We start from the raw sequence: 22,870 nt of genomic DNA on the forward strand, positions 1-22,870 counted from the left end.
AAATGTGCTAAGTATAGTGCTTTCTCTAAAATTGGAGTAGTGACATGATAACTAAATAGCATGATGTGTTATTATTTAACCAAGCGGTTCAGAGATTCTCAGCCTACCTGAGAGTGGAGCACCATGCACTACAATGGCAATGCCTTTGCAGTTGTGAGCAGCTTGGCCTGCTGTTGACAAATCAATGCCCATGTAGTGAGCAATGGCTCTAGACACTGGGTTCACCTCCAGATCACCCATCCTGCTGGTCTTGATGTCTTTGACCACATCTGTAAGGATAACACAGCGCCATCTTTATTCACTCTCAATTTGATTAATGTACCTGATCTAGTCAAACTTTTTAAAATACTCCAGTATTGAGCATTCAGTTATGAAAAGTACTGAACATTTTCCGTTAACTCAGTGCAAGCATACCTGCACCAGTGGATGCCCGATATTGGGACAGTACAGATGTGGCATCTGCCTCACCCACGTCCAGAGGGCAATCTTCAGATGGAGCATTTGATAAGTTATCCTCTCGCCCTGCACACTTCTCCTTGGGATTGGAAGACTCGACATCTTCATGAGAGTCAGCTAAAGCACAAGGGAAATGTGGATGTTGCCCAGGTTTGGAACAACCTTGAACATTTTTTTCCACAAAGAACAATCCCCTTTTTTTTCTTATATAACATGATATATGGTATACAATCTCTGACTGAGTTTGTTCATAAATCTAACAGCTTCTGTCAGCACGAGTCAGCAATATATTACAAGTGATTTTTATACAGTTTATCAGTACACCAAGGTGGAAATCCAGTTAGGCACAGTTTTAGAAAACAATCAAGTCAAGAATCTACACCTTAAATTATAAAATTTCTACTGGTTATACCAGCTGTATATACCAGCTGTATGTTTCACAAATCAATGTTACTGTGAGGACTGACTGCACAGCTACATGCAACTCTTTGACTAAAACCAATCTTAAATTTCAGTATGTATTTTTGGTCAGTGCATATGTAATCTGTGCATATTGGTGCTTTCACTGGTGAAACAAAAAATAATAAATGTATTGCATAGTACTACGCGGGATCAAAGATAAATGCAACAAAGTATGATCAAAATTGTGCAGCTGTCTCAAAATAAATCACAGACACTATTACTACTAAGATGTGATTTGGGTGAAACAAAATTATGCAAATAAAACCATGCTAATTTGGTCTCAAACATTGTTTGCCTTATTTTGTGTAGTATCCTTTAATTTAAATGAAAGAGGATATAATACCTGGCTCAGGTTTCCTAAACCTATGCTCTTGGTAGTAGTCCAGGAGTTCAGCAGGCAAAGGCTCGCCAGGGGCTCGAGGGGGTAGCAGCAATATATTATGTGCATCATATCCTTTTATCAACCGCAGGATCTGGGGAGATAAATGGATTAAGTTTATATAACAATAAACTGAGATGGTTAATCCAGCTACAGAGCATGTGGTTTATGAGGTAATATTTTATGATGACAACATTATGGACATTGTGGTACTGAAAGCTTTGGTGTTTCCCAACCAGATGACGTAAACACATTTGTTAGCTGAACAATGTTAGCTAAATAAATGAATAAATTATAGGCAACTCCTCAGTAAGACCTAGCCAAGCTTGGGGGAAATAAGTATTGGACACATCAACATTTTTTTCAGTAAATAGATTTCCAATGAGGCTATTCACATGAAATGTTCACCAGACATCAGTATTAACTTAAAAGAAATCCGGAAATATAAAGAATTCACAACATTACACTCCATAAATAAAGTTAATGTAATAAAGTGGAATGACAGCAAAAAAGTATTGAACATGCTAACTGAAATTTACTTAATACTTACTGGTGAAGCCTTTGTTCTTTGTTCAGAAAACTTAAAGACACTTCGTGTATGAAGAAATTAATCGGCCGCAGTATTCCGGTGTGATTTTGGCCCATTCTTCTTAAAGACATATTGTCTTTAAATCTTGTTCAATTGAATTCAAGTCAGGTGATTGACTGGGCCATTCTAACACCTTGATTATTTTTTTCCTGAAACCAATTTCCTTTGAGAGTTTCCTTTGCTGTATGCTTTGGATCATTGTCCAGCTAGAAGGTCCACCCATGTCCCATCTTCTTCATCCTAATGCATGGCAGCAGATTCTTCTCAAGAATCTCCCGGTAAAGGGCTCCATTCATCGTTCCTTCAATTATATGAAGTCTGCCAGTACCATGTGATGAAAAACAGCCTCGCACCATGATGCTTCCACCTTCAAACTTCGCTGTTGGTATAGTGTTTTAAGGGTGATGTGCAGTGCCATCTCTTCTCCAAATATGGTGTATAGTATAAGAGCCAAAAAGGTCAATTTTGCTCTCGTCTGACCAGACTACACTCTCGCAATATTTCATAGACTTGTCCAAATGAGTTGCGGCAAACTTTAAAGAGCTTCGACATGCCTTTTCTTTATTAATCGGGTCTTGCGGGTGAGCGTGAGCAGTGGAGTGCATTGCCTATTGTTTTCTCTGTGAAGATGGCACCTGCTGCCTCCAAGTGTTTCTGGAGCTCTTTCCAAGTGGTCCTTGGCTCTTGGTTTCCTCTTCTGAGTATTCTTCTGACTCCCTGGTCAGAAATCTTGCGAGGTTCTCCTGTGCGTGGCTGGTTGAAGAGGGAGTGATGTTGCTTCCACTTGTGGATAATGGCCCCAATGGTGCTTACTGGAGGATTCAGTTTTGAAATATGTCTGTATCCGATTCCATCAATATGTTTTGCAACAATAAGGTTCTGAAGGTCTTGGGAGCACTCTTTGCTTTTACGCATCATGAGATGTTTCTTGTGTGACACCTTGGTAAAGAAAAGCCTTTTTTTTAGACCATCAATTTACTAACCCAGCTGATATGAATTTGCACAGATAGGGGATATAATTACTTTTGGATTTCAGCTTGTTCCTTGCCTTATCTTGCCTTGGGGTACTGCATTTTCTTAGCATGTTCAATACTTTTTTCCGGTGTCTTTCCACTTTGTTACACATAACTTTATTTCTAGACTTTAATACTGTGAATTCTTTATATTTCCAGATATCTTGAGTCAATACTGATGTCTAGTGAAACTTTCATGTGAATAGCCTCATTGGAAAAATATTTACTGAAAAAAATGTTGATGCGTCCAATACTTATTTCCACCACTGTGTGTAGGTTTGTTACAGTGATATAAGTTAGATGTTAGTCTTTTAAATTCTTAGTTAGCAAGCCAACTTCACTTATTGGTAGTAGGCTACTTAGCTGAGATGAAATGGACACTGTAAAGACAGTGCTCTTCTGACCAATTACCTCCTAATTTTCTGTTACTGCAATGGTCTTCCATTGGCTTGGAAAGGTGTCCGATTCGATAGTATGCAGTAAAAAAATTTTAGAAAACAAATTCTGTTAAAAATCACTATAGTTTCCTATTATTCATTATAGTTTCAATATGTTTTTTCAACCAGGAGGCATGGCCGATATTAGAGTGGCATGTGTCACTCAGGGATCTATAATCGCTTATACATCACAATCTCAGCCAATGAGAAATATTGCATAGTAAAAATGTACATATACAGTAATAGAAGTCAGTTCATAAACTCTTATCAACTGAAGATGATCTTTAATAACTTATTTAATCACTCCTTGAACTTAAACATACTAGGAGAGACCAGTTGGTATGACCAATGTTTTTTCATCCTTAAGAATTTTTAATGAGGTGCTTTAAAAGTCCATTGTTTCTTAATGCCCAGTCAAACCTGCTGTTCAAAAAGGGTATAGAGAACACTCACTCTCTCTTCCTCCAGATACTGCCTGTCAAAGTCCAGAGAGTAGAACTCAATGGGGAAAGGGCAAGGGTTGCGTACCAGGACCTCGACCTCATCTCCATTGCTGTAGGGCAGCACAGGCCCGAGCTCAATTTCTGAGATGGAAAATTCCAGCTGTGGCTCCAATCCCTGACCCTGGGCTAACAGTAGGATCCGCTGGGTGCTCTGGGCCACTGCAATCACCAGTCTCTCTTTATACATTCTCTGCAAAGAACATACAGTCACATCCAGAATTATTGGCATGCATCAAAAGAATGAGCATAAATAATTGCATAATGTAAACATTATATACAGTTCTTAAAATTTTCCACCTACTCATTTTCATTTTCCCTTTCCTCTAACAAAAACACATAAGAACTTATTGTTAAATCTTATTTTCTCTCAAAAATATATGTAGCAATATTACACATGCAAAATACCATTGCTATTTATCACTGTGGAGAAAATCAAAGAGCTTTCAACACAGAAGAAAAAGGATGTTAATCTGTCAGGTAAAGGATACAGTGCTGTGAAGAAGTATTTGACCCCTTCCTGATTTCTTGTGTTTTTTGTGTATATCTCATACTAAATAGTTTTAGATCTTCAAACGAAATACAACATAAAACAAAGGTAACCTGAGTAAACACCCAATACAGTTTTTATTATTCTTTTTTTTAAAATTGAAGCAAAAAGACATTATCCAACACTTATCACCCATGTGAAAAACTAATTGCCCCCTTAAACTTAAAATCTGGTTGTGCCACCTCCAGTTATCAGCAACAAATGCATCAGATAACTGGAAATCCCAGACTGATGGTAAATTTCAATTACCTTCTTCCTCATCATTTCTGGAATTTCTTTCAACTTTGGCATAGTGTGTTACTGAGTAATACCTTTTAACCAACTTCAAGCTCTGTTGATCTGATTGAACAGGGTTTGTAGTAACCAGGCCTGGTTGCGTCTAGTCCAGCTGAACCCCATTATAAATGCAGTTTCATAGATTTGGGGAATTTGTAACTATGGGGGCAGATACATTTTTACATAGGCCCAGTTGGTATTGGATAGCATTTTTGCTTCAATAAATAACTATCATTTAAAAACTGTATCTTGTGTTTACTCAGTTTGCCTTTGTTTTTATTTCCGATTTAGTATGAAATATACACAAAAACAGAAGAAATCCGGATGGGGGTAAAAACTTTTTCATAACACTGTATAGTCGCTGTAATGTATGGTGATGGATCACTGGTGATTTAGGGCTGTGTTGTGGCTTGTAGTGGTTCAGGGTCTCTGGTGATGACTGATGTCATCATGAATTCCAGTAAGTACAAAGATATTTTAGCCCACTACCAGGATGCTAATTAAATAGATAATTACCATAAACTATAACACAAATCAATATATAAATGACTGTGGCCACAAATGCAAAAAAGAGTTAATTCTCCACACATGTGGAAGGTGGATGGTCTGAAGCTAAAACTACCACTTCCATAAAATGAGTTTGTTTGATTTTATTGAAAGGAATACTTTGTTCTGGTTTATCCCTCTTTGTTACTCCACAAGCTCTCTGCTGCATAATTTAAATACTACTTTGCTGTCACATATTTTTTTTTTTACAACCTTAGCAAAACTCTAGGCTAATTACTTATCTAAACCATAGATTAGTAGTATTTGAGTCTGTGTGTGTGCCATGCACATGAGTGTGTGAGAACCCATCACTTTTTAATGCTGACAAGAGGGAAAGATAAGCACTACCAGCCTTTAAGATCTGCATTAACTCTCCAGAATCATGCTTGCACAACTCTCCAGAATCATGTTTGCGATTTGCATCATGTAGGTTTTATTGAAAAGTTTGGGAGCACAAGTCCTGCTTCTATAATTATAGAAGCCAAATCATATGGAGAAGAAAAATTCTGGTTACTGGATCAAACACCTACAGCTAGTAATTCTTACCCCTTCAGCTGGACTGAATTTGACCTGGATGTTGACCCTGTCACCAGGATACAGCACACCACTGGATGGCAACATCTCAAAGATAAGTGAATTCAGCTTCTCTAAGCGAGCATCCTGTCTCAGGTGAAGTGGGATGTGCTTTTCAGTCTTGACACATAACCAAGAAAACAAGACATATTAATGTATTAGTTTTATTTATTTATATATGTCCTCTGTACTTAATTGGTACAGCACTGAAATACAGTTTTCTCAGATTTACATACAGAATTTTTCACTTGGAAATTTAAAAAGGGAAACAAAGTTCTTTCAAGGGAAAATGCACATCTGGAAATAAGGTTTTGCTTTTGTGTAATGTTTATCATTCCCAGTATAGCATAATATTAATGATACAAATCTTTCAGAGAGATTTTTGATTCTCATAATACAAACACAATATAAGGTGTTGGTGCATTTGTTTTTGCGGCCATTGTTACAGATTTCATGTCAATATTTTAACGGTACACTAACTCGCTGATGACAATAAATACATCCTCTGCCTTCTTGTGCAATTCACTGAGTAGTGGCATGCACAGACCTCAGCTAGTGCAGGGATGGAAGGACCAAAAAAAATTTTACTTTAATGTTATCATGTTGAATTCATATTCTATTTTGTTGATGTTATAAACTTTATGTTTGTCTTATATGGACCAAAGTGCAAGCTATCATGAAAACAGATATGGATGCCTTACACATTAGAGAGTTGGAATTTTACGTAATGTAAAATTAAAAGTATTAAAAAGTCTCATTAAATAAATAACTAATGCTAATAAGCACATGAGGAGGTGCTAAACTATGCTACTGTCGTTGAATGGTTTTGGATAAAAACAAATTGAATGTCATTGTCGGAAATGCAGCAACAATCGAGTTATACTTTTATTAAAACTGATTAAACATAACTTTCATGCTGCCGCATTTGCTACATTTACACTAGCAAATGTAGACGACCACTGCCTTGCAAAAGAAGCTGAGGGTGAAGGTGATGGACTAAACTGTACTGAGAATCTGTGAGACATCCTCAAACGGAAGGTGGAGGGGCACAAGGTCTCTAACATCCACCAGCTCCGTGATGTCATCATGGAGGAGTGGAAGAGGACTCCAGTGGCAACCTGTGAAGCTCTGGTGAACTCCATGCCCAAGAGAGTTAAGGCAGTGCTGGAAAATATTGGTGGCCACACAAAATATTGACACTTTGGGCCCAATTTGGACATTTTTACCTAGGGGTGTACTCACTTTTGTTGCCAGCAGTTTAGACATTAATGGCTGTATGTTGAGTTATTTTGAGGGGACAGCAAATCTGCACTGTTACACAAGCTGTACACTCACTACTTTACATTGTAGCAAAGTGTCATTTCTTCAGTGGTGTCACATGAAAAGATATGATCAAATATTTACAAAAATGTGAGGGGTGTACTCACTTTTGTGAGATACTGTATCTCTGGTTCTTTTTTTTCAGATCCTCAGAGAGTTCTTTGCCATGAGGTGCCATGTTGAACTTCCAGTGACCAGTATGAGGGAGTGTGAGAGCGATGACACTAAATTTAACACACCTGCTCCCCATTCACACCTGAGACCTTGTAACACCAACAAGTCACATGACACTGGGGAGGGAAAATGGCTAATTGGGCCCAATTTGGACATTTTTACCTAGGGGTGTACACACATTTGTTGCCAGCAGTTTAGACATTAATGGCTGTATGTTGAGTTATTTTGAGGGGACAGCAAATCTGCACTGTTATACAAGCTTTACATTGTAGCAAAGTGTCATTTCTTCAGTGTTGTCACATGAAAAGATATAATCATATATTTGCAAAAATGTGAGGGGTGTACTCACTTTTGTGAGATACTTTATCTCTGTATCTTTGTGAAATATATATATAATCACAAATGCAGGTCTTCTCTGTGTGTGTGTGTGCGTGTGTGTGTGTGTGTGTGTGTGTGTGTGTGTGTGTATCCAGAGTAACTTGCAGATTGTACACGCGACATGTACACATTACATGAGCCATAGCCATTTTCACAAATTACCTTCCCCTTCCTCTTGAGCAGCTCCTCCTCTTTAATGCTCCACTTACAGGGCACTGGCTCAGGGTTGTGCAGCTGCAATGTAGCCACTTTGCACATGCCACACTGAACACTATCAAACTGTAACATGTTAGTGGAGGCGGTCAAGGAGGGCCTCATGACCACTGCTAGTAGAAGGACTTGAACTGTAGGACCTCCCAACACCTATACATTACAAAAAAGCAGGGTATTAAAGAAGTCATTATAATTAAGAATGTTAACATGCCTTGTAATGCAGGAAAGAATTATAAATCTATAATCAAATAAAAGTACATGATCTGTGTTCATTTGCATTTATATTAGAAGCTGGATGACAATTCCCAACCCATTGTCAGGGACGGCCACCAACATATAGTCTTGGTAATAAGAAAGTGCACCCTCCTTTGAGAGATGCTACTGTGGGATCTTAAGAGAGCTGTGCATAAACTAATACCCTCAAAGAATTTAACTGAAGCAGTGTTGTAAAGAAGAGTGGGTCAGAATTTCTCTAAAACAATGTGAGATACTGATAAACTCCTTCAATAATTTTAAGAAAATGTTACTGTTTCTAAAGGTGGTTCTGCATGTTACTGAATAATAGGGTGTACTTATTTTTCCCACCAGGTTTCTGAATGTTGGTTTACTTTTTGGTAATGACTACATATTGAAATCTGTTTTTTGGTTGTTACCTGAGGTTATTTGTCTGTTTATAGAAGGGGGTCAGGACCACCAAATTGTTATGTAGGCACGATAAATACAGTGCATATAAAAAGTCTACACACCTGTTAAAATGGCAAGTTTTTGTGAAGTAAAAACATTTAAACTACAGAAAGATAAATCATGTCAGAACTTTTTCCACCCTCAATATGAGATTATAACATAAAAAAATTAAGTGAAAAACATTCAGAAACATTTATAGGGAAAACAGAAAAATAAACACTTACAATAACCTAGGTGCATAAGTGTGCACACCCCTAAACTAATACTTTATTGAAGCACTATTTGATTTTATTACACCAATCAGACTTGTCAATATTTTCCCACTCTTTCTTGCAAAAACATTCCAGATCCATCAAATTGTAAGAATATCTTCTGTGCACAGGCTGTTTCAGGTCACCCCACAGATTTTTTGTTGGATTCAGGTCTGGGCTCTGGCTAGGCCATTCAAAAACCTTGATCTTTTGGTTAAGGGTGAAATTCCTTTTAATCTCCAGCTTACTAGCAGACACCTGAAAGTTTTGCACTAAAATTGACAGTTATTTGTGAAATCCTTATGATTCCCTCCACCTTATAACCCAAGTTATGGCTGAAGAAAAGCAGCCCTGTATGGTGGGTTTTTTTTTGGTGATCTGCTTTTTTTTGGACCAAAGAAACCTTTTGGAATTGTGAAATTATTATACCTTTTGGAATTGGTCTCATCAGACCATAACACATTTTGACACATGGTTTGGGGGGATGTAGTTCAGCTTGGATGCTTTTTGTGCACATCTCTTTATTATTTTTCCAACATGACATGTACAATGCAAAATTGAAATTAAAATAAAACGGAACCACAGGAAAAAAACCCCCCCCCCCCCCCCCCCAATCCTGAGCGCTATATAAGAACAATTAGACCCATATACATAAATACACCAATGTATGGCAATCAGGTATTTCGCACATAATAGAGACAAATTTACAAACTTTTCTTCATTCAAAGATAAGGCAGGTGGAAGAAGACCAAGAATATAAGTTTTGGGGCAGACACAGATTTCTTTACCAATAATTTTAGATATTGTACCAACTATTTCTTACCAAAAGAACTGTAGGTGCTCACATTACCAAATGCAATAAAATGATGTTCCCTTATGGACTGTACAATTTCCATAGATGTCTAGAATATTTGGATTAAATATATTAAACTTTTCCAGTGTTGTATATGTTCTCATTATCCAGTTGTACTGGATCAATTTAAAGTGGGTATTGATTGATAATGTTTGTGCTTGAACACAGATCTTTCACCGTTCATTTTCTGTGATCTGAAGATAATCAATCCAATACAATCTTTTATGATTGTTGAATCTTTGTATGCATTATGAAATTTGCTACACAGCATAGAAACTTTGCATTTAGCAGCAGGATTTTTACTGCCATTTCTTCTGTACTGCTTAAGGAAGGACACTAATACGAATGATTCTTAGAGCGTATACAATTCCGGATCTGAAGATACTTAAATAGGTTAGTCTGGGGAATTTTATATCTTTCCCTTAAGGTTTCAAAAGACATCAATGTGTTCTATGCATAAAGGTCTGCTATCTTCTGGAAGACTTTCTGCATCCACAGCTTAAATTCAGAGTTTGATTTGCCTGGAATAAAGATTGCATTACCACAAATATTAAAGAACTGAAATTCAGGTGTTGAGCCCAACACAGTCTGTGACACATGCCATACTAAAATGGTAGTTTTAGCAAAGGGCTTAGATGTATTCTGTTTGTATTCTCTTTAAAGAATCAGAATATAAGTGAAGACTCAAAACTCCTGTGACTTTTATTTCAATCTGAATCAATGGAATATGAGATGGGTCAGCAAACCAAAGACATCTCAGTTTGACTGCCTTAAAATACTCTAAAAGGTTAGGAACTTGCAGCCCACCTCTTTCGTATGGCAAATACAGAAGAGATAGGCAGAGCCTGGAGCATCTGTTGTTCCAGATAAACTTAACAAATGCTTCACAGGAAGGGGGAGGTGATAGAGGAATTGACTGAAACAAAAATTGGAAGTATATTCATTTTAATAGCTTTCACACATCCAATAGTAGCGAGAGGGAGAGACATCCATCTATTCAAACTTTCATTTAATTGAAAAATCAGGGGGTCATTGTTGGATGAGATCAGATTTTTTAGCTTGGGGTAACTTTAATTTCCAAATATCTAAACCCATCAGTAGAGGCTTTATTGGAATGTTGTATTGCTGGATTCAACCTGTTCACTAAGAAAAAGTATTGATGATTGATTGGATAACTTTATAGCCAGAAAATGTTCCAAAATGACTTATCAAATTATTAAGAGTAGGTACTGAATCTTTGAGGTTTGTTAAATTATATCATCTGTATATAACAAAATACAATTCTCTATGCCTGATATTTCAATTCCCTTTATATCTGGATGAGTTCTAATCGCAAGCACCAGGGGTTCCAGGGCTAATACAAACAATACTGGTGAGCCCTGACAGGTCCCATGATGCAATGCAATTGGTTCATCCAACTGTTGTTTGGCTTCACTGCTCAGGAAGTGGATATTAAAATTGTAGTTTGCTCCATACTCTGTCCTGTAGTATCTGCTGCATGTAATGAGTGAAAAAACACGGTGAAAGCTTCATCAATCGGCACTGGATCTGATGTCAGATTAGCAGCCATTGTGTAACTATTATTTATCACTTTAGTTGATTGTTAGTTGATTGTTTAATCTTCCAAGCTAAAAGTCTACCTGACTTTTCAATATTTATCAATATTTATAAAACGTTTGCTTGAGATGAATTAAGCTGGGTTCAGCTTTTACCACAGAGAGTTATAATGCTCTTTTCAAATAAGCAGATCCTGTTTAAGGGAACTCGATTTTGACTGATCCCTGTATACATCTTGTTCTAATTTCCTAATTCTTTTGTCTAAATTTTGTAATTATGTTTTCAATTTATTGTTTAAGGAGCTGATATTTATTTGGAGTTAATCCAAATAATTTAATTGATGACAGCTGTAGGATAATCACTTTTGAACATGAGATTGAATGTGATTGATTCATTCTGAACACATCCACATCCCCAGTTATAAAAGGGTGTTATAAAAGATTATTGAAGGTTATAAAAGGTTATTTTAAGTTTTGCATATATATACTCAGTCAAACCCACAGTTCACAGCAAAATTATCCATTGTGTGTATTCTTACGTGAAGTTACCAAGCTTTATATCCCATGAGTTGTTATTCTGGTTTTCTAGTCTTTGATTCTCATGCCTTGCCTGATTTTGTCTGTTTGTATATCTGACCCTTGCCTGTTTTGTGACTACAAACTTGCCTAAATGTTTTGTATTTGTTTGCCAGCTTTTCAATAAAGCATTCTAACCTGCAACTGCTGCCATCTCTGTCGCCTGACCCAGGTGTACTCTTTCCTGATGATGTTCCATTATTCTAAGATGATAGCACCCCATTATATATTTTCTGTATATTCAAGAGCAGTTTGATGAATACTAGGAAGAAGTCAGCACCTTCCATGGTCTCCCCATCATTACTTTTAGACTTCATTGAAACTTGAGAGGAAAATTTGGAGCATATAGGCAAATCCCATCCTTCACCCCTCAATAGGTTTTCTTCTTGAAGAATGGTTCAATACCCCACCAGAAACTATGCAGGTCTATGATAGCATTCGAAGAACTCTTAAGACTCTTCTGGACTCTCAGAGCTTAACAGGTCCTTCATACTAGGGCTGCACAATTAAACGAATATCGATCACGATTACGATTTTGACTGCCCACGATTAAATGAACATGATCGACTACAATATTGACGTTTAAATTTCGTCCTCCACTCATAGAAAACTCCGCTGCACATCAAATCAAGTGCTCCCTAAACTTACTGCCAATCACATAGAGCGGCGCAGGGATGATGTCATTTTGTAATGCCAAACCCGGAAATGGTGTTTGCATTTTAGCGCTCGAGCTGCCAGTTTCGCTGCGAGCTCCAGCACTTGCGCGAGGGGAAATCATGATGCTAAATGGCACTACAGAGGTTGTCGAGGACATTAAGCGTCATCACGCCGAACAGGAAAAAACTTTGCAGATAAACTCAGGGTTCTACACTGTGACCATTTCACTCGCGTTTGCGACTGAACAGTACTTTGTGCAACTGAATAAATATTTATTCACACCAGTGCGAATGACCTGTTCGGAGTTGTATAATACAATCGGAATAAAAACTACCGGAAGTCCAAAATGCATCTACAAATATACATAAAAAATAGATATTATAATAACTTCATAAAATATCAATAAATTAGAAATGAAATAATGTTTAATTACTATGGGTTGCATTTAATATCAATTTGACATTAATCTTAGTCCAGTCGTAAAAATCCTGATCGGAGCATCCCTAATGAACAGCATTAAACTAAAGCACTTTGCATCTGAAGGGTAAATGAACTCACCCAGTCACATCCTATATGAGATTATTCAGATATATACACAATATGCAAAGAGTGGTTCGAGAACTGACTCCAGCCCAGAACCATGACAGTGGAAAATGTCTAATAGTGTAGCTTTAAATATATTTAAGAGGAGCAGACTTCAAAGACTGAACATTGATGTTTATTGTATTTGTTTACAAGGTAGAACAGTTTAACGGTTGTTTTTTTGCATACAGTCTGTAAAATTAACTGAAAATATTACATTTAGTTTATCAGAAGTAAATTAATTTGTCATGGCTCACACTATGTTCCTAAATTCTCACATAATTGACCAGCTCAAGTTTTCTCATGCCTACTTGTGTGTTATATTGTGGCACATTAATGTTACCATCTCTAAAAAAAATAATAATAATAACATAAAAAACTTCAACTGTGCTCCTAAATTTTTGTAATTAGGTTCACAAGTGCTCCTAAAAAAACTGTCTTGCGTCTCTCCTCCTGTAAACACTGTTATTGCCTTTTCTGCATAGGCCTGAATTGTTTTCATTTGGTTGCATATTGTTATATTTGATCACATATTTTCATTTGGTTGATGGTAATTTTTATTTTTACTTATCCTATATTTTGGGTACAATTTTATTTATATTTGGCTTTTATGAGATGATGCACTTTAAGGATCAGTCTAATTTGATGCAAAGATTTGTACATTAGCAGGAATGTAGCACAACATGGAGGTGAAAGCATCGGTCTGTTTATTTAAATGCGAAAGTGCAATAAAAATATGTTGTCCCTAAAATCAATGAATAATCGTGATAAATAATCAAGATCTCAATATTGATCAAAATAATCGGGATTATCATTTTGGCCATAATCGTGCAGCCCTACTTCATATTAATCTATTGTTAAATTTTTTCCTGACATACATATACTGTACCTACCTGAAGCTTTTTTTTTTTTATTTTTAAAAAAAACACCATGAGCTAAATGCTAAGCCTTTCAGGATTATATTCTTCCAGTTTCATCAAAGAGAGCTATTTTACAGCAGGAAACGCTAGAACTGAGTATTCAATCATAAGAATATTGCACCTCACTAAGACTTACTAAATAACACCAATAACATTCATAATACATTTGATTTTGTGTATTGCAATGAAGTCATGACAAGTAAACCCCTTGAAATCCATGGCTTACGTCTGTTCACCACTACATATCAATGCCTTTAAACACTATGACAAACCTACCTGTATAGGCAAGACAGTGCTCATCTCCGCAAGCTCTATATTTGCACCTCGTGGATCAAACTTCACCTCAAATGTCTCTGTCTCACAGGAGGGCAGATTCTTCACCCTGTCCAACTCTGTGCTAAATCCTGGAAAAGACATGAACCCACTTCTGTATGCATTGTTATGTAAAGAGAGTACACCCATATGCTAGATGTTGCAAGAACCAACCTGTGCCTGCCAGACAACGTCGTTCAGCTCTGAAGGACACCGGTAGAAGACCAGTGTTTGTCACTTTTACAATGCGAGTAGATACAGTGCCATGAATCACATAACCGAAGTCCAGAATGTACTCAGGCAAAATAAACCTGTCAGAATGGTATATTACAAATGCATGTTTCTCTTTAATAAAAGCAAGGATCTTTTAATAATTTTATTATGTGATGGTACCTGCTGAGCTTTCTACGCAACATGCTAGAAATGGATCCAGGTGTTTCACTTTGCACAGAGTCTCTTTGGGATTTCTCAGTGGCTATAGAATTCTCCTTGACTAGGAGCCTCTCAACTTCCATCTGCAGCAGAGCATCATACTGCACACATGCACACAAACATATACAGTAATGGGGAAAAGAAAGTACACTGTCCTTCAATTCTATGTTTTTATTTATCAGTGCCTAAATAACAATTGTGTGGTCCTCACCAACTTCTATATACAAACAAATAACTTTTAGCAGTTTGGTGATCTGGAGGACTTAGGTGTGTGTGTGTGTCTCCATCATTCCAAGAAGAAAGGACATCAGCCATGACCTCAAAGAAGCATTTGTTGCTGTTCATTAAGCTGGGAAGGATTATAAGGCCATCTCCAAACAATTTAAAATTCTCCATTCTATAGTGAGAAGGACTGTATACAAATGGATCATCTTCAAGACAGTTGCCAGGAGTGAAATCTTCCCAGGAGTGGGTTTCCCAAAATTGCAAAATTGCATCTGAACAAACCACAAGTTTGGAACACTATCATTGGGACTGATGACACCAAAGTGGAGATGTTTTGTCATCATGCACAGCACCATGTTTGGTGAAAAACACAAACACAACATATCACCACAAACACATCATACCAACTGTCAAGCTTAGTGGTGGAGGGGTGATGATTTAGGCTTGTTCTGCAGCCACAGGTCCTAGGAAACTTGCAGTCATTGGCTATTTTCACATTCACATCAAATTCCGTTTAAGGTCTATATTCAGGTTGCAGCCATATTCTGAATACATTGTTTATATGCGTACAGGTATCGAATTATTCCTGTATACATGGTTCTTGTAAGCATGCCTGAGTTGCCATTCCTAAATACCTAGCCTACAGCTAAGCATCTGTTAGCACCCACAAGTCCTTGCGGACTGAGCATGCGCATATATCTCCTTTCGGTGGATTTTCTGAATAAGGTGTTTACGTGCAACAAACTTCCAAAACTTAAAACAGGCATATTCCAGGGGTGGGAATCAGAATTTGGGGAATCAGAATATTGTGTTAATCTGAATCGGGCAATCGGATTGCAGTGTTTACATGACTCAATACTAATTACACTATTGCCCAATTCTGATTAATATTGGAATATTGATGTGCATGTAAACATAATCAATCATCCCAAGCACACCACCAAATTGACATCTGAATGTCTAAAGAAGAAAAAAAATCAATGTGTTGGAATGGCCAAGTCAAAGTCTAGACCTCAATCTCATTGAGATGCGAAAGTGGGATCTTAAGAGAGCTGTGCATAAACAAATGCCCTCAAATATCAATGAACTGAAGCAATGCTGTAAAGAACAGTGGACCAAAACATTGTAAGTGACTGATAAACTCCTACAGAAAATATTTCAACTTACTCTTGCTAAAGATGGTTTTGTGTGTTTGTCACTTGATATTTATTTATTTATTTAAATAGAAGGTGGTGAGGAATACACAATTGTTATTTAGGCTCTGGTAAATTTAAAAAAAATATTGAAGGAGGGTGTATTTTTGTTTTCCCATAACTGTGCAAACTGAGTAGACAAATACAGAAAAGAAAGCTGTATATACACTCGTTGTCCATTTTATTAGGAACATCTGAATATTCATGTTATTATCCAATTAGTCAAAAATGTTGCAGTGCATAAAATCATGCAGATACAGTACATGTCAAGCTTCATTCAAGGCTAAATGAAAAAAAACCTCCCCTGGTCCTTTTTCAATCTTCAACTTCCTAGTTTCAGTGGGTCTGTGCCCACTGTAGCCTCAGATTCCTGTTCTTGGCTGAAAGGAGTGGAACCTGAGGTGGTGCAAACCCAAAACAACCCGACTGGCTTAACAAGCCATGGTCATAGTTACTGAGATCACATTTTCCTCGTTTCGATGTTTGACATGAACGTTAACAGAAGCTCTTGACCCGTATCTGTATGATTTTATTGCTTGTGTTGATTCCATATGATTGACTGAATAATTGCATGAGAACGCAGTAGTACAGGTGTTCCTGTGGATGGCTAGTGTATATAACAGACAATTTCAAAAGAAGCAAAATAACATGCAACACACAAGTCTATAATAATTTACAGTTTGACCCTACAAAACAAAAAATACCATTGGTATTGGTAGTTCAGTAAATCAATAAGACATGTAAACCTGTAGAATCATTCAGGTATAATCAATAATCAGTGAAAAGAAATGTGAACTTTGCCTCCAGTGTTCTGAGGTGCACTTACTGTGGGAATGTAGTCCTCTTCACACAATTCACCAAACTCTGTACCAGCTCTGCTTAGCATGTCCTCTCTTTGAGGTTCACTCTCAACTGCCTTCTTTGCCTCCTTCAGCACTGAGCTATATTGTTTTTCATCTACAAAAATACACAAAATTGGAGCCTAAAAGCCTGACTTACTGATTTATATAAGCTTTTGGTATAGCAAAACATTTCATATTAGGAATTCTGTTACTGGACCACTTTAAAATAGCCAGTTGCGGGTGGAAGAAATTATAACCACAACCTCCCCAATACCATTCCCAAATCATCCAGGCTGACCATGTCATCATTCCCACCCCATCCTAGCTGTCAAAATACTGTGAAGCCTATCCACATTGCTGTTGTCTCCAAGGAATAGCTGTAATTTCAACCCCATAATTACAGTATGTGGAATACATGTTCCACTATATTCTTTAAATTATTAAAGCCAATTTAGAATGACTGGACAAGGCCAGCTTTACCAGATTTCAATGGATTCAGAGCCTGTACTGGGACACTGGGCATGAGGCAGGCATATACCCTGGAATATGATGCCATTCTTTCACAGGGCACCCATGCACATACACATTCACACACTCATTCACAACTGGGGGAATTTAGAGTAGCCAGTAGCCAGAGAACCCAGAAGAAAACCACATAAACACACAAAGAATCCCACACAGACAGTAACCCAAGCCTAGCATCACATCAGGGTGTCTTGAGGTGGCAACACTACCCGGAGTGCCAAAAGAAAATCATTTACCTTCTTTTCCACCTTATTTCCCTTCAATTTAAAATGTTACAAGGGTTATGTCTGTTTCAAGGGTTATATAAGTTTAAAAGGGAAAGCAACAATTTTAAACCTAAAACTCAAACAGGTGCATGTGCCCTCAACGTTGCCTTCCCAGGCCACCATATCCATGTTCTACATACATTCTGGACCATGGATCATCTGTTCATTTTAAAATTCTTTATAATTCTGCTGTATACAGAATCTTTGCAGAATGGAAGATAGTAAACACTTCCCTTTATTGTTCCAATTAATGTTTTTTGTGTTATTTATTTAACTGGTATTTCTTTATTTCACTGACACTTGGTAAAAGGGTTGGGTGAATTCTTTAAATCAAAGCTTCTTGCTAATACCAATATAAAAATTATTATTTTGCTACTGTTGTAGTCAGTTGTGTTTTACTTGCTTTCTTCACTTCATATATCTAGAAGTAGCCCAACCGCCATTTCCCTGGGTTATTGATTCCTGTAAATTTAATTTATAAGTATGTTCCATAAATGAATCCCACAATTTCACTCATTTCCAGGCCGGTCCGAGATGGCTTTGGTCAATGGGAATCTTCCTCAAGCCTGTGAACTTCTGCTAGGTTCTAGGAAAATTTCGCACAAAATAACGAAAACTAGATGTGAAAAAACATTGTCGTTAACTGAAATCGAAATAAAAACGAGGCATTACCAAAAAAACGATAACTAACTAATACTGTATTGTCTGTTTACAAAACTGACTAAAATAAAATACAATTACAGAGTAAATGTCCTTAGTTTTCGTCTTTGTCAATGTCTTTCATAGAGCAAATATCTTTCAGAGTTGACATTTCCGAATGGGAAACCGGAAATTACGACATTCCATGTCAAATTAAGCACAGCATAGTCCATGCTCCTCGCCTGGCATCATGGCGGTACCGAAAGTCAGAAGAAAGCGTCAGAGTCCTATTTGGGATTACTTTGAATATGACTGTGTATCAGATAAAAGCAAGTGCTTTGCAGTGGAAGGTGGTGAAATATGTGGACAATTTATTAAAGGGAAAATCCCACGAATTTGAATGAACATTTGAGAATCCCGCACAAGGAGGCTAACCTAGTTTACCTTAATAAGGTAAAGGAGAATGCCAAGCCCCCCTCCCACGAAACAGAAGCTAACCCCGGTACAGGGCTAGGCAGCATGACGGAGACAACAGCAGGACAGAGAACACTACAGCAGTGCTTTCACCGGCGAACCGATAGCTGCTGGTTAGTAAATACGGAGGCACACCACAAGCGGGAGGAAGCCTTGGTTAATATGTTTATTGATACTGGGATGTCTACACAACTGTGTGAGGTGCCTTCACAAAGTTCGCCACTTTACTCGAACCAAAGTTCAAAACACCTGGAGCTGCAAGAGTCAACAGCCTTATTGGGGCTAAGATGGATACGGCAAAGCAGAAATTAAGAGATCATTAAGGACGCGAGGAAGCTGACCCTATGTGTAGATGGTTGGAGCAAGAGAGGATTAACAGCATCTTTCATGGTTGTGTCAGCTTGTTTTTATCATCCGCCTGGAGGCCAGGTTCACCATGCTCTACATAACCTGCACCAATTGGCGCACCCACACACAGGGTGATTGACCCTCTAGAGTTTATTGTTTTTGTTTTTTAATATATATTTGTTTCATGATCTTTTCTCGGATTGAGCTCCCTGACACTCCTGGCTCTTAAGCAATGTCATGTGTGGCTCACAAATGAGTTGAATACATACTGTTCATGTATGTCTTCTTTAATCAATTGCCTATTTAGGTTTTTTCCTGGCACACCTCACTTACACATTTTACACTTACGGCAGCATCTTGTGTAGACTGTATACATATTTGTTCCCATATGTACATTTTATGTACTGGTGTTATTGTTGAATACATATTTCTAAAATTGTATGATGTTTTTGTTGAGTTTTTATTACACAATACTTTTTCTGGCCTTGACAAATAACCCATATTACAAAAGACTAACACTAAAATTAATTAAAACTAAATTAAAACTAAGCATTTTCAAAAAATAGAAACTAAACTAAACTAGCAAACCTGCTTTAAAAACTAATTAAAACTAAACTGAATTTGAAAACAAAGTCAAAACAAAAGAAAAGCTAATGAAAAATGCAAAACTATAATAACCTTGGCTGGGTCAGATGTACAGTGCTGTGAAAAATGATTTGCCCTATCATATTTCTTCTTCCTTTTTCTCATCCCTTTTCAGTCTGGACTAAGTTTTGAATGAGGCAGTTCAAATACAGGGCCTGTATGGTTACTCCTCAAGTTTGGGGCAATTACAACTATATTGGACAGCAGACCTGCAACCCATAAGTAACATTATTTCATTTGACTCTTTTATTTATTCATGACTATTCAGTATGTACACTGATTATGAGGCAGCATTACTTAACAGAGTATGTGTCAGCACGCTCAGCAGCCCGAAGTGCGACACTTGTGGGATTTGACATTAACATTAACACATGTTTCTGTGTATGTTTCCTTGTGTTTTGATCTTGTTTTTGGTTTCTTGGTTTGTATTTCTGGATTTCCCGTATTGTCTCTGTTTGTACAACGCCTGACCCTTACCTGTTTTAGGACTTTGATTTTGGTTCACGATCTGGATTTGTCTGCCTGCCTCTTTAATAAAGCCTTTTGACTGAGGCGGCTGTGGCTCAGGTGGTAGAGCGGGTTGATCACTAATCGTAGGGTTGGCGGTTTGATTCCTGGCCCACATGACTCCACATGCTCCAAGACACTGAACCCCAAGTTGCTCCCGATGGCAAGTTAGCACCTTGCATGGTAGCTCTGCTACCACTGGTGTGAGTGTGTGTGTGTGAATGGGTGAATGAGACACAGTGTAAAGAGCTTTGGATAAAAACGCTATATAAGTGCGCCATTTAACTGCACTTGCATCTGCCTCCTCGCCTCATACATGAAAGTATGCACCATTGTCAATGTGCTAACCACCTTGCTAACCATTTCCTAATTTTATAGCTAGTCATTAAGTCATAATCAACATTAAATTTTTCTTTTATTTTTTTAAAGAGTCAATAATAAAGCCAGAAAAGATCCCTTACATATACTGTAGCTGTCTTAACCATACAGTAAGAAACACAGACTGTTAAATTCTACGGACTAAAGAGAGGTTGGAAACTGATTGTGCAAAAAAATAGTTATGACGGTGTACATAAAGACAAAAAAATGTTGACTTCAAGAAAAAAGATTAAATACAAGATATTATAGGATATGGTACATTTATTATATTATATTGAGCGCTTACTTAAGTCTCTGGGCAGGTCCAGGCACACTCTAGGAAAGATGCCCTCTCCCCTTATCACAATACTTTCTGGCTCAAAGAAGGCCACCTTTAGTTGGAACGTCTTCTTAAAAACCTCCGGGATTCCAGGAAGGTAGAACACAGAAGCTCTCATCTCCTCATTCGCCCTTACATGGCCCTTCAGAGAAGATATACCAAAATACACAAGCAGGTATCATATATTACTTCATATTATAATATACAATGTACAAAACAGAATGTTAGTACTCATACACATCACTGATTTATAGCACTCTCACACTGGCAATTTTTCCATGATTTACATGAACGGGGTCTGAATCTAATAATTTATCTACAACAATCTAACAGTTAATATAGTGTGTTTTCTCGAAGTGTCTGCCATGTTAAAACCGCTTTAATAGTGATGCTAGACTTCCAGTGTAGTACAGTTACTATATATGGTAGAACATTATCTGATCTAAACATTATTGTGATAGAATGCAGCATCTCACCATGCTGGGAATAACAAGTGGTTGTCCAGGTAAGGTGTCTTTAGGGGACACATGCTGATCTTCCAGCATAAAACTGAAGTCAAAGCCCACCTTTCCTGTGTTTCTCAGAATGATCTCTGCTTCTGCCACATGGTCAAATAACTTTAAAAAAATAAATAAATAAATGAAAAGGAAAAAGATTTTCAAAGTACCTTGATTACCACATATAGCATTAAAAATCACTTGAATGTTATAAAAGATATCTACCAGAGGACCAAAGTTGATCTCAGTTGTTTCCAAGGTGTAGGTGATCAGTGAAGCCTCTCCTTTGAGGGCAATCTCATATGTTGGGCCTTCCTTCACCATGCACACTGCCAGCACTTGAGCACTGATGTCAGCATGGCCAAAGAATGAGAACATCACCTGCTGAATCTCACCAGGCTGCAGAACCCCATAAATTGGCATAATGTCAAATATCTAAGAGAGAGCACGGAACAGGAAAAAGAGAGAAAAACAGAAGCAGACAGTGAACAGAATTTCTTAACCACAGTTTTGGGATACAGTAATCCAGCTAGACTGACAAAAGTACTTATTGCTGACTTGCTCTCCAGAGCAATTTATATTTTTAATATAAGTTTAATTAGGGCCACTGGAACATGTGGATATGGCAGACATACAGTATATGTATTTTATGCTTACTGATGCAGACAGTATCCTGGAAATGTGCTACATAATTTTAAGGGGTTGGGTTAAAATGAACACATTAACAAGACATGTGGTAGATACAATCCAATTTATTTCTCTAATTTCTTTTAAAAACAATACAGTTGGCGGAGTAAGACGCGAAGTTGGAGGCTCCTGCTGATTTCGATTAAAATTGTAATTAACTTGCGCTTTTCGGTCATACAATAGATTTTGACTTATCCTTCTATGTTTTTTGTTTGCATGTTTAACTTTGTATTATGTTAAAATGTCTGGAAAAAACACGAAAGCTCGTGATACTATTCAGACACAACTGAGGCCTTGTGTACACGCCGCGAGCGAATCGCCTTCTTCCTCTGAATCCACCTCGCCGCGTGTTGACCCCGACTTCGCCGCCCTCAGGCTCGAGTTGCTGGCTTCGCTGAGGAAGGACATTGCTGATATTTTTAAAAAGGAACTCCAGGAGACTCTCTGGGATGCGCTGTCAACTATCAAGCTTGACCTGCAAGCCGTGAAGACACAGCTGGTTAGTGATAAAGTTGCTACCAATACTACCTTATCAACACTGAAGGGTACTGTTAGGGAAATGGAGCATGCTCTCTCTGGTTGCACCAATGCCATAGCTCAGATGAAGGTGACTATTGAGTCTCTCACTGCTACCGT

General features: G+C 37.6%; 1 protein-coding gene across 3 annotated transcripts in view; it reads right to left on the reverse strand.

The window, feature by feature from the left end:
- hydin (HYDIN axonemal central pair apparatus protein) overlaps nt 1–22,870 on the reverse strand; it is a 118,300-nt gene that overhangs the window by 39,258 nt on the left and 56,172 nt on the right. For all 3 annotated transcript variants that reach the window (XM_047153006.2, XM_047153007.2, XM_047153004.2), the window contains exons 25-37: nt 21,773–21,982; nt 21,527–21,667; nt 21,018–21,192; nt 16,934–17,064; nt 14,651–14,790; nt 14,432–14,568; nt 14,222–14,349; nt 7,816–8,016; nt 5,755–5,901; nt 3,790–4,029; nt 1,262–1,391; nt 415–573; nt 108–269 (exon numbers count right to left, since the gene is read on the reverse strand). In XM_047153006.2, the coding sequence (XP_047008962.2) occupies nt 108–269; nt 415–573; nt 1,262–1,391; nt 3,790–4,029; nt 5,755–5,901; nt 7,816–8,016; nt 14,222–14,349; nt 14,432–14,568; nt 14,651–14,790; nt 16,934–17,064; nt 21,018–21,192; nt 21,527–21,667; nt 21,773–21,982 (2,101 nt within the window). The remainder of the gene's footprint in view (nt 1–107; nt 270–414; nt 574–1,261; nt 1,392–3,789; nt 4,030–5,754; nt 5,902–7,815; nt 8,017–14,221; nt 14,350–14,431; nt 14,569–14,650; nt 14,791–16,933; nt 17,065–21,017; nt 21,193–21,526; nt 21,668–21,772; nt 21,983–22,870) is intronic.

This window comes from Ictalurus punctatus, chromosome 4, assembly GCF_001660625.3.
Source record: "Ictalurus punctatus breed USDA103 chromosome 4, Coco_2.0, whole genome shotgun sequence".
NCBI lineage: Eukaryota > Metazoa > Chordata > Actinopteri > Siluriformes > Ictaluridae > Ictalurus > Ictalurus punctatus.